Below are 16,986 nucleotides of genomic sequence, written 5' to 3'. Positions count from 1 at the left end.
GCACAGGAGATAGTGAGGTGAGCAGAAACACCAAACTTAACTAATTTTTCATTTCCCTAGACCAGGAGTGTTGAGGGCAATTGTAGCACCCCCCTGTTGCCTCAGCTAAGACCAGCTAACTTAGCATAGGCAAGCAATAGAACATGAAGCCTTCTGACTTGTATGGCTTAATTTTGCACCAGAGAGCTTTAACCAGAATTTTAAAGTCACTGAAGGCAACCTAAAAGGCACCACTATGTGAATAGATACCTAATTTTACAATACATGTAGAATTATCTGACAAAAGTGTATCTATTGTCTTATGAAATTATTCAGTTTAATTCTTATATAACATACATTCAAGATGTGATGACTTCTTTGTGTCCCTGAACACTCCCACGTGATTGAACAGCATGATAGTAATTATCAATTAGACTTCAATGAAACCTAAAACCAAGTTTAATTAACAGCTAATAGAACATACTGGAACACGGTGAAGAAGTACTAATCTTTAGTCGTTTAATACTGCTCGCTTTACATTGCTTCCATTTTGTATAAACTGTTCCATTCGATCAGGTCTTGGGTTGAACACATAATCAAACAGCTGAGATTCAATCTGGGGATCATTCAAGCCCAGAGGAAATAATGTGAATTTGACAACATCGCACTAAACATCAAAACTTTAATAAAGTAAACCATTAGCTTCTAAAATTTAAAACATTTGCAGTTAGCAATTTGGGATTCACAAACTAAGAAAACAGAAGGGAATAAATCATTATACAATTAAAGAACTTGCATTTATATAGCACCTTTCCATGACCTCAGCACACCCAAAGCACTTCACAGCAAATTAAGTATTTCTGAAGTGTAGTTGCTGTTGTAATGTAAGGAACATAACAACAATGACTACAAACAATTGCCATGGACTGATCCATCAGCATCCTTGCTTCTCATCGTATAGTCAAAAACCACATTTAATGCAGAGCATGATGGATAATATATTTTTCCCCTTCCTCTCCTGAAGGTGTGACTCCTTTTGGGGTATGGATCTTTGGGTGCCTGTAACCCTCCATTCACGCATCCAAGTACCAGTCTTCTTATTTGTGCCTCGGGATTGTCAGTAAAGTGATTTGATCATGGCAGTTGTCACAGCCAAGCCAAATCCTGTACTTACCCAACATTCACATGTATGTGCACTTTTCAGTAGACATTACTGCATAACTATCAGGAGCAGGATAATACTGACAGGTGTATTTTTTTGGGTGCATTTTCTGTACATACAAAGATGAGAGTGAATAATTTCCCCATTTCAGGCACCCTGGATCAGCATCAAGCTCTCTCAGGATCAGGTATAATATATTTAGATGTAGGCTAAAACTCCCTTCCACTCTATCACATGATGTGCCTGCGGTCTGTGATATACCTGATCACCAACCTTAGAAAAACACACTATTAGGTCCACCTGACATTTTCCACATCAGCCATCTCTTGATTGTCAACTTAGTGCCAAATTAGGAGCTGTTTTCTGTTTTTCAAGGAAGAGAGTTGAAAACCCATTTCACAAAGGATCCTTAAACCAAACAGCCGTTTTATAATGGATTGGGCTGTTCACCATGCAGTTCATGTGCTCCTGGTACTTGCCATCTGCATAGCGAGGGCTCAAACCCATGCTCGTCATGATCTAATAACCAACGAATGACTATCCTCCTTGGGGGCGGTGTCTCAGAGTAAAAGGTGGCCAGGTGATGGAAAACTAGAACTTAGTGAACTCTCTTTGGCAGACTCGGTAATCAGATATCTCAGCCAAGTAGGTTAGCTGTATCCCAGGGACTACTGATGACTGACTGGTCAGCCTGGTTTATTAACGGACCCTGGAGTGATGGACCAGCCACTGGAATCTTGTATTCTTTCCACTCGGCTCCACATAATCCTGCTACAACAGCTAAGTTTGGTCCCGGCTGGGCAGGCAGCGGGAAACTTGCTAATACTCGGTGTTGGCAAGCTCCAAAATGCTAATGTTAAACTCCAGCTATTTAACTTTAAATTCCAGTTACCCTGTGCACATTTAAGGATCCCTAGGCCTCAACTCTTGCCAACCTGTGCTTAAGCTCAGTCGATTTAGGTGTGAGATGTGTCCCTATGGGGATAGAGTGTGTGTGGACTCAATATCAGGCAAACAAAACTTCACCTGTCTGGATTTCTCAATAGTTTGTTTTGGAGAGTCTTCAGTATATTGAAGGGTTTCCATGAGTAGCAGACCTTAGACTGGCCAAAAACAGACAAAGGAGACTTTCATCCAAATGGCATGGGCTGGATTTGGTTCCAAATGTGAAAGGCCATTGTGCTAGCCCACCAACAACTCCTCTGGTAATTTATTTTGCACCTAAGGCTTTATGATATGTAATGACACCACAAGTTCCTAAAACTTTCAAAATCCATGGTTAGATATGAAAGTACTATGTTGAAGCCAGTCAAGTGATGTACAGGAATAAACAATGGTTTAATTGTGCATTTTCATTACCCCCCCACCCCATTACCTGCATTTAAGCAGTAAACTGGGCCTGAAGCAGTTAGTGCATTAAAGAGTTTGAATCTGCATTATATATATTATTGTAAATGTCATTTGGACATTGTGGGTGTGGTTACTTCATACACACTTTCATTCACAGAGGAAGTGAATTAAATCCATCAGAACTCATTTCACTAATGCTAACCAGAGAGGCCTTCAATGTCCATAGTCTAGGATGACTTAGAAAAAAAAATCAGATTTATGAAAAAAACTTCTAGTACTTGCACACATTGCAACACTTTTTCTTTTACTCTCTTCATTCCGTGTATTCTAAAATACATGAAGAATGCCTGCGTGCACAAAAAGTCTGAGCAGAAACTTAATGAGGTCAACAACTTTCTTTTTTTACTGCAAGACTGGCAACAGCCAAAGGTTTAGCAACTTATGAATTAGACCATGCAGTGTTGTAAAGCCAAACATACACTTCTACACTTAGCTTCCACTAAGTATTGTACAAGCAGATACTTCAAACAGAAGAAACAAACAATGGCGAGCTTTAAACGGAAATGACAGTGCTATTACAAATAATTTGCTAAAATGACATCTTTTTTGATGCACATATCCGTACCTTCAAAAACACATTGAAGCAAATGGGTTTGATGACAACTGTAGTTGTATTAACAACCAGATGACAATGTTGGTGCAAAAAAAAATTCAAACCCACGAGCCTTCGGTTACGCCTTCATCTGTGTCACCAAAAGATTGAACAAAAACCCCAAGGTTTTATAAAGTTTACAAATATCGGAAAGAATTCCAAAAACTGAATGCAAAAACAAAACAGAATTAGATGTTTCTTTGCCCTCCAACACCAGTTTTCTGCTGCTAAGATGTTCTGGTTGATGGCAATTGTAAGGTAGACTCTACATCTTTTACTTCTCTGTAAATCTGGGACTTACTTCTGTTTAAACTCAAACCTCTTCTTAGCAGTGACAGTGAAACTACTGATGTTCTTAAGTACCCAGACGCAGAAATAGGAGGATCTGGGAATTTCAGCTCAATATCGTTATCCCATTATCCTGAAGTACAGCCAAGGTCTCACTAAAAGTGCCAACCGATTTGTTTCTCTGGGAGAAATATTCCCCCCCTCAGGGAAGGATTACTGTTGCTTAGCCTTCTACCAACAAACTTTCCATTCAACAAAAGAATGAACTCTCTTCCCTTTCTTCTGCCATTTTATAATCAGACTTCAATATCTTTATACGAAGAATGTTTACATTCACACAAAGTTAAAAATTCTGAAACCAGAAGATTTTGATGAACAAAGCCAAAACATCTTCAACTCAAGAAGTAATCCCCATCCTTAATTAAATGGATCCTTTTTTTTGTTTTACTACTTACTGACACATAGGCCACCTCACAATTTCACTCTCATTCTAAAAGGTGCCAAAGATGTATAAGAATTAACACTTAGAAGTGTTCTTGTAGATGCATTATCAATTCTCTTGAATTGCTTAGCCTGCCAGCCACTTTGCGCTATTGTCGGAGGCTGTAATGTCTGCCCAAGGCCTGGCTCGTACCAGGCACGTGTGTTGATCTCTAGACAGCCATGGTGAGGTGTGTCCACTGCTCTCGATGGGAGGACCCAGATACCTTTGATATCAGAGATACAGAGGGCAAGTCAAAGTGCCACCTGTCACTAACATCAACGTCGCCTGTAAATGATAAAAAAGAGCAATAAAGTACTGATTTGATAAAATTCAAAAAACGTATTCCTTGAAACAATTACAAAATACTAATTTTCGTTTTCTCTTCCAATTTCCTCCTATCCCCCTCCCCCCTGCCTCCCAACACCTCTACTAAATAATAAATTCTGAGATTATTTCATAGGAAGTGTTGGCTCTCTATTTTCTCACACAAATGACCATTCTTAATGCCAAGCATCAGTTCACTGTTTGGACCACCAGAGCCTGAACTTATACTCATCCTGCATCCAAACATGCACACTTTTAACTGATGTGCACCACTGGTTGGTTGAGATACCAGAAGGCTGTACAGATCGATCAGTGGGGGGCAAGGGACAAAGTACTTTCAGTTCTATGATTCTCAATTGGGCTAGTTGCTTTGGTAAAATACTTCATATCCAGGAATTGGAGGTGGGGGGGGGGGGGGGGGGGGGAGGAAGGGGAAAAAGAGAGATGAGTTGGTATTTGTCTCTCTCCGGTTATCTGGCCATGGTTTGAAATTCATGCTGCAGGTAGTGGGCCAGACCAACCTACCCTACCAGCTGCAGTGGGTAGAATGGACCTACACTCTCTGGAGTTTAGGAGAATGAGAGGTGATCGCATTGAAACATATACAATTCTGAAAGGGCTTGACAGGGTAGATGCCGAGAGGATGTTTCCCCTGGCTGGAGAGTCTAGAACTAGGGGGGGGGCACAGTCTGAGGATAAGGGGTTGGCCATTTAGGTCTGAGATGAGGAGGAATTTCTTCTCAGAGGGTTGTGAATCTTTGGAATTCTCTACCCCAGAGGGCTGTGGATGCTCAGTTGTTGATCAATAGATTTTTGGACAAGGGATATGGGGACCAGGCAGGAAAGTGGAGTTGAGGTCAAAGCTCAGCCATGATCTTATTGAATGGCAGAGCAGGCTTGAGGGGCCGTATGGCCTACTCCTGCTCCTATTATGTTCTTATGGGTAGGGGATGCTAAAAAAAATGAAGGGGAAATGAAAAACATGTCACACATTTACAAAATACTTACAACAGTGCACTTTTCATATGTTATTCAATGCATGTAAATATCAACCCATTCTGTGAAAAAGGCCCACTTTCTTTTTGCTCTTAACAATTTTCTCCTCTCTCTCCAAAGGTGCCGACACCTTTGCTGCAGTACTGCACGGGTTTCCAAACTGGGTCCCGGGACCGTAGGAGGTCCTGAGATAAGATTTCAGTTTGTCAGTCATCAGATTGCTGTATTTGTAGACTTACTAGCATCTATTTTTGCTGCTGTATACAAAAACAAAATGCTGCAATATCACTATTTTCCTCTGAACAGCTGATTATCTTTCAGAAGTTAGGTCCTTGGGAGTGTGTCAATACTAGCATTTGAAAAGCTTTGGGGTACATTTCCAAGGGTGGCAGCTACCCTCTGGTACATCAATCAAGTAGATATTATTGATGCGAGAGCCTCAAAAGGGAACATTGGCAGGCTATTTGACCACATGGCATCACAGCCAAGCCCAATCCTTCCCTCACCCGACATCCACTTTCAGCAAGGGTTGCTGGGCGCAGACAGGAATTGGAGTCCTGGTTGGTTTGCCCTTCCTTAAACTGGGGAGCTGAGCCCAGCTGCGGGCCCCAGCTACTACCCTGGCTGAGTTCAACTAACTCAGCACAAACTGGGAATCAACTCTGGAATCTTCCTGACTCAGCATAAACAACCTGCAGATCCATCATGGGAGTTAGCAGCCAGCTTTCCAGCAAGGCTTTGACTCCACAGATGAGGCATTCATAAAGAACCGCTGGTGTTCAATGTTGGAGGTGCAAAGACACAATAGAAGTTAGATTGTAATTACTGGGAAAAAAATATGAATATAGCATAAAAACATGCAAATTATTGACAGAATTTCTGTATGGGAGTATGCTTTACGGTACATGTAATACTATAGGGGAAGCAGGAGTGATTTATAACTAACCAAATCTCAAAACTCTGCTACAACACAACACATACCAAGTCAATTTTTAAATAAAATAAAGCCGCAATACAGCTTTACTCTCCAATACGTCAGCTGCCTTTTAACCAGGCTAGCCATAAATAGCCCAAGACTTTGCCATAAAATTCTTCTCACTACCAACTCCTTGAGCTCTCTCCCTGCTGTCACTCCATGTTTTTCTGTGCAAAGGCCCGTTATCTTAGCCTTTCATGTGATCTTCTCGTCGGTGGGACCTGTCCCAAGGATACCCACTGCTACAAAGCTTTCTTATTAAAGTACTACCCTTGTGTTGTCACCTATTTGTCTCAGCCACTGCTAATCATTATGGTTGCAGAATGTACCTAGGCAGCATATCACATGACTAAAAGCATGGCAAGATAATGATTTTAGTTCAGCAGGTTTGCCAGGAAAATAAAATGCGTGGTCTTCTCCTGTGAGAGAGCGCTTGTTTTGCTGAGTCAGAATTTTCCAGTATACTAAGCAATTGATTTTCAGAAATATGAGGGATAAAGTATGACAAATAGTAATATGCATGTATAAACTGGTTAAATATAGTCATAAAAAAGAACACCAAAATATAGATGCTGGAAATCTGAATCAAAAACAAAAAGAAAACGTTGGAAACACTCAGCAGGTCAATCGGCATCTGTGGAGAGATGAGCTAACATTTTAGATGTGGAACCTGCCAGCTCTAACGAAGGGTCCACACCTGAAATATTAACTCATCTTTTCTTTGCATAGAAATTGTCAACATTTTCTGTCAATTATAGTGACTGTGCACCCAAAGTGCATTCTGTTTACACCAGAGATCTGTTTAGTTTTAAATTTTAAAATAAGTTTTATAAATTAGATTGTAACATTTGAATCAAGATTTTTTACTTAATAATGGTGCCTAAATGTTGCACTTGGTCAGCACGGCACCCTAAAACAGACCAAAATAAGGATCTTGGGAACTTGTACAGTATGGATTTAATTTCTTGATGCTAATAATTATGCCTTTCACACATCTTGAAAATGTGTTCCAGAGGCTGAGCTACTTATTAATGCCAAAATTAGCTCCAAGGCCCTGGAAGCAGAGAACGGTCAATAATGGGCAAAGTAGGATTTATGAACACTATTGTTTCTAAAGCTGAAGGTATAAAGCACACTTTTATAAATACTGGTCATTCTATTCAATTGAAATAAAATGTCCATTATCTAGCTTTCAATTGTTTTCCAAGGATACAGTCAAACTCGAATTATTAACTTTGATCCGTAGAAAATGGTGTAAAGTCATGCTGTTATACTCTATAATATTGCACAATTATCTATTAATATTTCTAAACATCAAATTTAGAACAAAATTCAAAGATTTCTCAAGTTGCTTGTGGCATTACCTAATCAAGAAGGTAGAAGAAATCATCTAAACAGGCAAAGCAATTAAAGGCAAGTACTGTTAGCAACATCTCTCTGGATCCAGGGCCTTGGAACCAATCTTGGTATTAATAACTAACTCAATCTCCTAACTTCTAAAAAAAAAATTGAAAGTGGTAGTTATTGTATTGCTAAAGCTACTTCCAAGCCAAAGCCAAGTATCCAAATTTCCATTTGTTTTTTCTGTATTTGTCTTTTATTAATGATCTCCACATATAGAAGTCCCCGAGGCACCTATAAACATAGGATTTCAATTGGCATATATCAATTGACAGCGATTCATAAGTCTTGTAGAGAAAGATAAAGGATCTAAACTTGAAACATTAATCTGTTGTTTCTCGTTTCAGACCCTGCTGTGTATTTCCAGCAGCTGCACACTTTTTTCTTTTTGCTTTGTAGAAACAGACCACAGATGAAGTGTCCCTGCAATCAATCTTTGGGATACAAGCAAAGGGAGATCTCTATTCTGCACATGGAGTCCCTCCTGGCTATCATCACCATACCATATCTATTCCATAAAGCTTCCTGAAATATTTATTTACAATGCCCTGCAGAGCACTGCTGCACGTGAAGATTATTACATTAAAAAAAATCCAAAATTAGAGCCCGGGGGGATTTTATGAAGTTGCTTAATATTTATCTCGAGAGTAACCTTTTCCTTGAAACTAAACCTGAAATATAATGTTGCGACAAAGAAACGAACAGCATGAGGTGCACCTATATACCAAAATATGCAAAAACTAACCACATAGTTCATCATGACGGCTGATAGTGTTGACATCCATTTTGCTATCCATTGGCTGGTCCATCTTGCCGTGCAGACCAAAAGGATCTGCTGTTCAATTGTGGGAGATATACAGCATCAGGATTTTAATCAGAGGATTTATTAATTTTTGTTAAAACAACTAAATTAAATTTAGTACAGTGGTGTAAAGATCTGATTTATTGAAGAAATACCATCCTCAGCTGATTTTACGATTCATAAAATAACGAGCATCAAAATAAAAGGCCAGCTCACTACATGGCCAAGGTGTGCAGATACAGTCATGAAAAATTACTTTTTTGGAAGGGGATAGGAAGAAGGGAAAAATTCTAACAAGCAGCACAAATCTAAATCAAGATTTTATTCATAACTATTGAATCTCTCCCCATGCCTTTCATTAAATTGTTAAAGTTTGTCATATGAATGTTTATCAACATGCATAGATATCATGCTTCTTGCCATTTTGGGCACTATTTACAGCAACCACAATGCAAGTGATGACTATGTTTTTTTTGCAAATTTAGTACAATAAACCAACTAGATTCCCATTTTGTCACACAGATTGGATGCATATTATTGAGAGAATGGCTTCTCAGTTTAAAAAAAACTAAAGCTTCCTGTAGAATCCATCACGTGAGTTTCAAAAATTGGATATTTAGCATGCTTTCTTCTGAATTTTAAACACATTAAAGTTAGTCCTGATGCTACACATTTCCCAGCATACTAGGATCTGGGCACCAGCATAATGCATGCACTATTTTGAAGAGAAACTACAAAAGGTTCCATTTCCGTAACCAACATAAGCCAACCCTTTGACTAATCAGGTTTAAAACAGAAACATGAGAAAACAGATTCCGCACCACTTTATTGCAGCAATTTTCTTCCATTGTACTAACCAGACTTGAATTTGACAGAAAATAATGTGCAAAATCAGTTCAATAAATACAGACATACTGTCTGCATGCTTCCATTTGCTCACTTAATCCTTTAGCATTCCCCAAGTTACAAAGATTTACATTGTTTTCAACAGGAACTGAGAAATTGCTTTTTGACATTTTGACCAGGAAAGTATTTATACATCACATACAGCTCACAAATAATTGAATAGAAAATAAAACGGAGACCTGAAAGCATTAAATGAAGATTGCTACTTATTTTTGCGGAGAGGTAAGAAAGAATATTTCTTGTCTTAATATTGCAATCTATACATACAAAATAAAAGGTGCTACAAAATTTCACGATGGATACACAGTGTTTTGCAGCATTTGATTTTTCGAGAATCGATCAAAACATTTGGGTGGTAATCTATTAATGAAGTAGATGTAATTTAGAGTTAAAATAGTCAGATGACTTCATAGCAAGGCAGAACTTCATACTGAAATAAGAACAACTCAATGAAGACAATGGGCATATGAAAAAAAATCCCTTCTCCACCTGTGTCACTATCCCCTACTTGTTTAAAAAAAAAACACCTACTCTATTTTGGACACTTGCAGTTCTCCCCCTGACCAATTAAAAAGATTGAAAAGACACGATTCTCTCCATCAAAATGTTTTGTCACAACTATATTTTTATTATAAAGGCTGCACTGAACACAATGGGATTGAACTTCGCAGCATTTGACAGCAAGAATTTCAAACAAAAACACTACATGAATTAAATCTCAAACCTTTGTAGTTCCTCCTTCTAAGTGAATATCTTGAACAAAATAATACTTTTCTGATAGTTTAATTTTAAAAACTGGCTCATTTACATTTTGGAAAAAAAGCCAAGCAGCTATAATAAGCTATTTTGTAGATCTATTAACGTGAACTTTTTAAATTCAGATTTAATCTGAAAAGGTTAAAAGTACATTTTGTAAATAGCATAAAATCCTTCGCTTTAAATTAAAAACACTGACAAAAGTGAAACTGGTTTCAATTTGGATGCAAGGGCTGAGCCAAAACCAGCTGATTTTGTTTTTTGAATAGTAGCACCTATCACTGAACCAGTCAGGAAAATCTCATTAGGATACCCACTCTCAATTCAGACCATCAAACTCACAATGGAAATATAAACAGAAAATACTGGAAGTACACAGCAGGTCCATCAGCAACTGTAAAGAGAAAACACAGGTTAATGGTTTGGGTATGCACCCATCATCAGAATAGAAAAAATGTCTTTTCTCTTTAATGCTATGTATTTGCAGCATTTTCTGTTTCAGACTTCTACCATTTTTTAAACTCACAATGTAAACCTAGTTTTCTTCAATGGAAACAAATTCTTTGAAGACCATTTCTGACAAAATATAAAAATGCAATTTTTCAGTTGCTATAGATTTTGCTATAACTGCACTTTATTCTAAGTACTCATACACACTCTTCTTGGGTTATTTCCCCTTTTTAACATGCCCCACATCATACACCATTCCAGAAAAAAACACAGCAATCAGGCATCTGCTCGTAGGTTTTCAAGTATGACACCCTGAGCCTCTCTCCTCCTGCTTACCATAGCCCCTCAATATCGCCAAAAGCACAAACCTGTGCATCAACCAATCTAAGCTAATGCTTTGTGCCATTATCAAAAGAAAGAAAGTAGAGAGAAACAGGGGAAAATTGCTATAGTTTATTTTGGATTTATACATCCTGAGTAAATGTGCATTCAATGTTCCTGTTTCAAATTCATGTCAATCTACAAACTAAGTGCTAGATAATGCAAAGATAATCTGATGCTAAAGGATTATCTCCAGTACTAATTCTAGAACAACAGATAAATGTTGTGCAATAATTATGTTATTTACCTTCTATTGTCCCCTTTCATTCTACTGATAAGGCTGAGTTGCTACCCCCTTGCTACTGATTCACCACTCAGAAACATCCTCTCAAAGTCTTTCACAATTTTGAAAATGTCAGATTCCCCCATAACCTTGTCTGTTTCAATTTTCAAGCCTTCCTTCACAAGTATAACCTCTTATTCCTGTTACCATTCCAGTGAATTTTGTAATAACCATCCCATTGCTCAAATACCTTTCTGGGTGCCCAGAAGGGCATGCAATACTTGAACTGTGACCTAACCAATGTCTTGCATAAATTCAACATGGTTTTATATTCAGTGCCTCTATATATAAAACACAAAATTCCATGTGTCTTTTTAAGGCCTTTTCTACCTGTGGTCCTACCTTAAAGATCTATGTATGTACACACCTAGATCTCCAATACTCCACTCTATTAAGAGTTTTACCTTTTAGGGTATACTTCCTTTTACTAGTTTTCTTCCCAAAATGTAATACTTGACATTTCTCTGCATCTGCCACATATCAGCCCACTCAACTAATGTCTAAATATTCCTGCATACTTCTTCAGTTTGCCATGCGCCCCAATACTTTGGCATTAATACTCTTGTAACCAAGGCCAAACAATTTATGTAAATGAAAAGGTTCCAGCTTAGATCCCTGGAGCATACCATTACCCACATCCTGTCAATCTGAAAAACATTAGTTTACTCTTACTCTGCATTCCATTCCCCAGTCATCCCTCTATCACTTCAGCTACATTCCCTTTAATATGTACTTAATTTCATAATAAATCTTTTACATGAAAAGGTCTTCTGAAAATCCTTATACACAACATCCACTGCATTCAGTTTATTTAAATGATCTGATTTCATCAAAAAATTAAATTAGTCAAATGCAACTTGTCCTTCACAAATCAATGCTAACTATTCTGGATTAGCCATTCACTAATTTTACTCTGTTCTATGGACTCTCGAAATTCATCTACAACCAAGCCAAGAATAACTGGCATATAATTTTGTTTTAGCTTTATCCCTTTTTAAAAAAAAAACATGTAACATTTGTTATCGTCCAGTCTTTTGGCAAAATTCCTCTTTCCAAAGGTCCCGTATTTATTTTTTAAAAATCAGAATAGTGGCCAGTGCTCAACAGATTATATCTCCATTAAGTAAAGCTAGTATACTGATAGAGGTGGTGAAAATCACATTTGGGGAGACAATGCAACACAACTTGAAACAATGATAGTAAAAAATACAAAGTCATTTTTATTTTAAAAAATACATTATTTGAACTGAATTAATAGTACTTAGTATTACTTTAATACAGTGAATCAGTTACTGTCATATACTTTCACTTGCTTGATTTTGCCTGCAAACTATGGTCTGTATTACCCCCTCCCCCCCACTATTTTATCAATTAGAATCTTTTTTGTCCTGAATTGACTCATGTTTTTTCTCATAAAAGCTGATGCCAACTCTTCACTAGAATAATCATCATCCAAAGCATTCCTCCAAACAATTCTGCCGAATGGCATTTCCTTAAATAGATATGCTGATGCCAGATGATCCTTGTTCAGCACATCAACTAGAAATCTTGTCTGAGTTTTAGCACTAGGTACACTTTTGGGGACACTGCACTTCCAAAGAGTATGTTACTGCACATTACCATGAGGCTTTCCACTTTCCACATCAGCTATACTTATAGACTTTTGAGTAAGACTGACAATTCCATGTCAGTTATGTGAAATAATGGGCTGTGGATCTGTAAGTGAGAATCTGAGGACAGAATTAAGATGGAGGGTGTGGGGGAGTCTGCAATACCCATTCACGAGGCATACTTCTTTTAAAACTAAACAATCACATTTCCATCATCCATTCAAGGACAAAAAAGCAAAAAGACGTGATTCAATTGACAACTGTACAGAACAAAATTATGATGTTACCCATTAACATTTGGTGGCATAGAAACATCCCCCCCACCACCATTTTGGAAGTCTTTTTAACCCCTCTCTGTTATGTCACACTCTCAGCTCAAAAGATTGGGCAAATAATCTGGTCCACGGCCTTTGTCACTACTACTCTATAACTGATTGCTCAGAAGTGTGAAAGAGCATTGTGGGACACTCACCCTCCAATATTCCTCCTCCCCTGATTAAATTGTAAATTTGTGTGTAGAACTACAAACATAAACCTACACTCCTAACTATGCAGAGCAATGCTTTGATAAACCAATGCATGGTGTCATCACAATAGCTCTTCCCCACCTGAAGTCCTAATTTCCCATGTTCCAAGTACGCTTCACCCCGCTCATGCTGAACTATCGTTCTCCAGTGCCTACCGCCCTCAAGTACCTTGCCCAAATTACTATAGTCATTGCACACATGAAGAATATAGAAGTATGTCTAATTGCCTCTTGAACCCATTTTGCCTTATTCAAATCAATGGTCGTCCCAGAAAACTGATACCAGATTCATTACACTATGTGAAATAGGTCTGCCAGAGTCCCTCTTCATAATTTTGTAAATGATGTTCTTTAATTTTTGAGCCAGTGCCATTGTAACAACTTGTCTGGATCAATTTTATTGATCCTCTTCATAATTTTCAAAACTTTTATTACGTCTCCTCAAAGTTTCCTCTTTTCCAACAGGGACTATCTCAACTCTCTGGTGTTTGGGCATTCTTTGTAGCTCATTATGGGTGAAGAGAATTAAGTTCCCATCACCTGTTCTAATAATTTTCCTCGTACTAGTCTAAAGCTTGGCGTTCAGACACAAGCTCCTTTTGTACAGCTTGAGTGTAAAGTGGTTGGAAAATAAACATGAGAACACAACCATCATTGCACCTCACCAGAATTCGAGGAGGGTCCAAAATAACTCAGAAAACAGAATGGATCCTGGAGTAGACATGGCAAACAGAATCTTTAATTGAAATATAGGCATGTTTGTTACTATTCAACCAATAAAACAAGTGCACTAGGAATTGTGTAAGTGTAGGTGTATATAACCTGAGTAGACTGTGCCATGCCATTTGATTTGTGATGTTTGCTTTAATCTTGACCAAACAATACAGAAGAGCTTCCTATTTTACAGCAGCCCTATACTTTCCATTGCCTCAGCACAATAGTCTATAACAAGGAACTTAACCATAATTAGAAAGAAGGTAATTTCAAAAGGGGTCCATTTTTATTTGCCCTGTTCAATAGGCCTTTCATTTAGACAGGATGTACTATGCACACCTTGTGTAATAGAACAGGATTTAAAATGGTCGTAACAAGGAGTGCTGGTTCTCCATGGACAGATTCGTAACTACAATTTGACAAGCCAAGTTCCACATTGGCTCAGTTGGTGGAAATGCACAGAAGAAGGAAAATTGGGGGGCAATTTAGACTGCTTTTGTAGACCTCGTAGTGGTGACATGAAGTATTGTTTTATCCAGGCCTGTGGATATAGTCTATCTGCCCTTTTCTGTGAACCAGTCTGGACCGTTCACTACTTTCTTACAGCATGTCCCTGATAATTAAAAAAAAATCACTCATCCCAAGAAGAACGGATCTCACCCGTGCAAGGTTGAAAATATGCTGAGTAACCTGTTGAGTAGCATGCCCATTGTAATATAGTGATAGCCAACAACAACGTCTTGCATTTTTATAGCGCCTTTAACATAGTAAAATGTCCCAAGGCCCTTCACAGAAGCATAATTAGACAAATATTGATGTTCAGCCAAAGGAGGAGATATTTGGAGTGGTAAGTAAGAGCTTGGTCAAAGAGGTGGGTTTTAAGGAGGATCTTAAAGGAAGAAAGGGAGGTGGAAAGGCCTAGGGAGGAAATTCCAGAGCGTAGGGCCTAGAAGGCTGAAGGCATGGCCGCCAACGATGGGGTGAAGGGAGTGGGAGATGCACAAGAGGCCAAAGTTGGAGGAACGCAGAGTTCTTGGAGGGTTGTAAAACCCTTACCTCCCCCCTGTCTTGAAGATAAGATCAGCATTTGGTGCTCCTTTAGGGTGCTGGTAACGTGGGCGCCGCTCTCGATTGGTGTTTGCTGGAGCTGGACGCTGTGCCAGGGATTGCAACATCTCTGCAACGATAATTTAAAACGATTAGTAGAGAAATTGCAACACAATATTTTACCCTCATTTTATAATGCATCACTTCAACATTTTTAGCAGAATACTCATGATAAAGAAAGCTATGGTTTGAAAAGATGGTCAGCACATAAAATAACCAAATATAGGTTCTTCTCGACCATAGAAATCCTTCTGCTATATACTAATGAGGATTTTGAGGATATGGCCAAATAAATTACTGTTGGTGAATCAGAAGAGACTATACTAAAAGTTATGTGCAACTAACCATGTACATTTCAGGATTTGCTCTGAACTTTCATAAATTGATGTATTAAACATTTTATTTTGTTTTTACTAGTTTCTTTCCCCATCTCTCCTGATGGTACAGACTTTTGCTGGGGTATGGATTTTTTTTTTTTTTAATTTGTTCATGGGATGTGGGCATCGCTGGCAAGACCAGCATTTATTGCCCATCCCTAATTGCCCTTGAGAAAGTCGTGGCGAGCCGCTGCAGTCCGTGTGGTGAAGGTTCTCTCTCAGTGCTGTTAGGAAGGGAGTTCCAGGATTTTGACCCAGCGACGATGAAGGAACGGTGATATATTTCCAAGTCGGGATGGTGTGTGACTTCAAGGGGAACGTGCAGGTGGTGTTGTTCCCATGCCTGCTGCACTTGTCCTTCTAGGTGGTAGAGGTCGCGGGTTTAGGAGGTGCTGTCGAAGAAGCCTTGGCAAGTTGCTGCAGTGCATCCTGTAGATGGTACACACTGCAGCCATGGTGCGCTGGTGGTGAAGGGAATGAATGTTTAGGGTGATGGATGGGGTGCCAATCAAACGGGCTGCTTTGTCCTGGATGGTGTCGAGCTTCTTGAATGTTGTTGGAGCTGCACTCATCCAGGCAAGTGGAGAGTATTCCAACACACTCTTGACTTGTGCCTTCTAGATGGTGGAAAGGCTTTGGGGAGTCAGATGAGTCACTCGCCACAGAATACCCAGCCTCCAACCTGCTCTTGTAACTGGCCGGTCCAGTTAAGTTTCTGGTCAATGATGACCCCCAGAATGTTGATGGTGGGGGATTCAGCGATGGTAATACTGTTGAATGTCAAGGGGAGGTGGTTAGACTCTCACCTGTCTGGTGTGAATGTTACTTGCCACTTATCAGCCCAAGCCTGAATGTAGTCCAGGTCTTGCTGCATGCGGGCACGGACTGCTTCATTATATGGACAGACAAGCACCAGCAGCTCTCATTTACCATGCCCCGAGTGGCCATTCTTAATATGAGAGTTACTCAACAATAGAGGGAATCACATCCAAGCCACATCCTGTTCTCACCCAATGTCACTCATGCACATTCCAGTCAGAGTCACTATTTGGTATGAGATCAAAGAAGTGCCTTAATCCACTAGGCCCTCAGGGAGCTAGATGATGATTTTCTTTGTGTTCATAGCTATTCTGTACTCTGAGGAAAAAGCTGGTTTTCACGACACTGCAGTTAGCAATAAGTAGTGTGACATCTATTGATAACTGTGATCAGTGGCTAAGTGAAAATAATCTACAATATTACTGCTGTGCAGAGTAAATCAAAACCAATGGCAAGACCTAGATATTGAATGTTCAATGTGGTAAAGGAAGTGCATATCCTATTAGAAATGTGATTTTAATCTTACATATGTGCAAAAACAAAAACTTATTTGAAAGAACTGAGGTGTCAATCCCTCAGCCTTCTCAATCACTTCTTTCTAGCCAGTTTCCCAGGCTTAGTCAGTTTTGGAACAGCCTGGTAC

The 16,986-nt window shown here is 39.0% G+C and overlaps 1 protein-coding gene across 8 annotated transcripts in view; it reads right to left on the bottom strand.

Annotated features, from left to right (window-relative positions):
• Nucleotides 1-476: 476 nt before the first annotated feature.
• The window catches only part of upf2 (UPF2 regulator of nonsense mediated mRNA decay), a 148,288-nt gene continuing 131,778 nt past the window's right edge, over nucleotides 477-16,986 (bottom strand). For 6 of the 8 annotated variants that reach the window (XM_068005073.1, XM_068005074.1, XM_068005075.1 and 3 more), the window contains 2 exons: nucleotides 15,097-15,217; nucleotides 8,374-8,447 (listed from right to left, as the gene is read on the bottom strand). In XM_068005073.1, coding sequence (XP_067861174.1) covers nucleotides 8,402-8,447; nucleotides 15,097-15,217 — 167 coding nt within the window. In that variant the 3' untranslated portion in view covers nucleotides 8,374-8,401. Of the gene's footprint in view, nucleotides 4,201-8,373; nucleotides 8,448-9,221; nucleotides 10,471-15,096; nucleotides 15,218-16,986 lie in introns of those variants that run through there. The other 2 variants (XM_068005077.1, XM_068005078.1) reach the window with 2 other exon arrangements.

The sequence above is a fragment of the Heptranchias perlo genome, chromosome 24 (genome assembly GCF_035084215.1).
Source record: "Heptranchias perlo isolate sHepPer1 chromosome 24, sHepPer1.hap1, whole genome shotgun sequence".
NCBI classification, from domain to species: domain Eukaryota; kingdom Metazoa; phylum Chordata; class Chondrichthyes; order Hexanchiformes; family Hexanchidae; genus Heptranchias; species Heptranchias perlo.
Note: the sequence above shows the minus strand (reverse complement) of the source record. Positions and strands in the feature narration are given on the sequence as shown.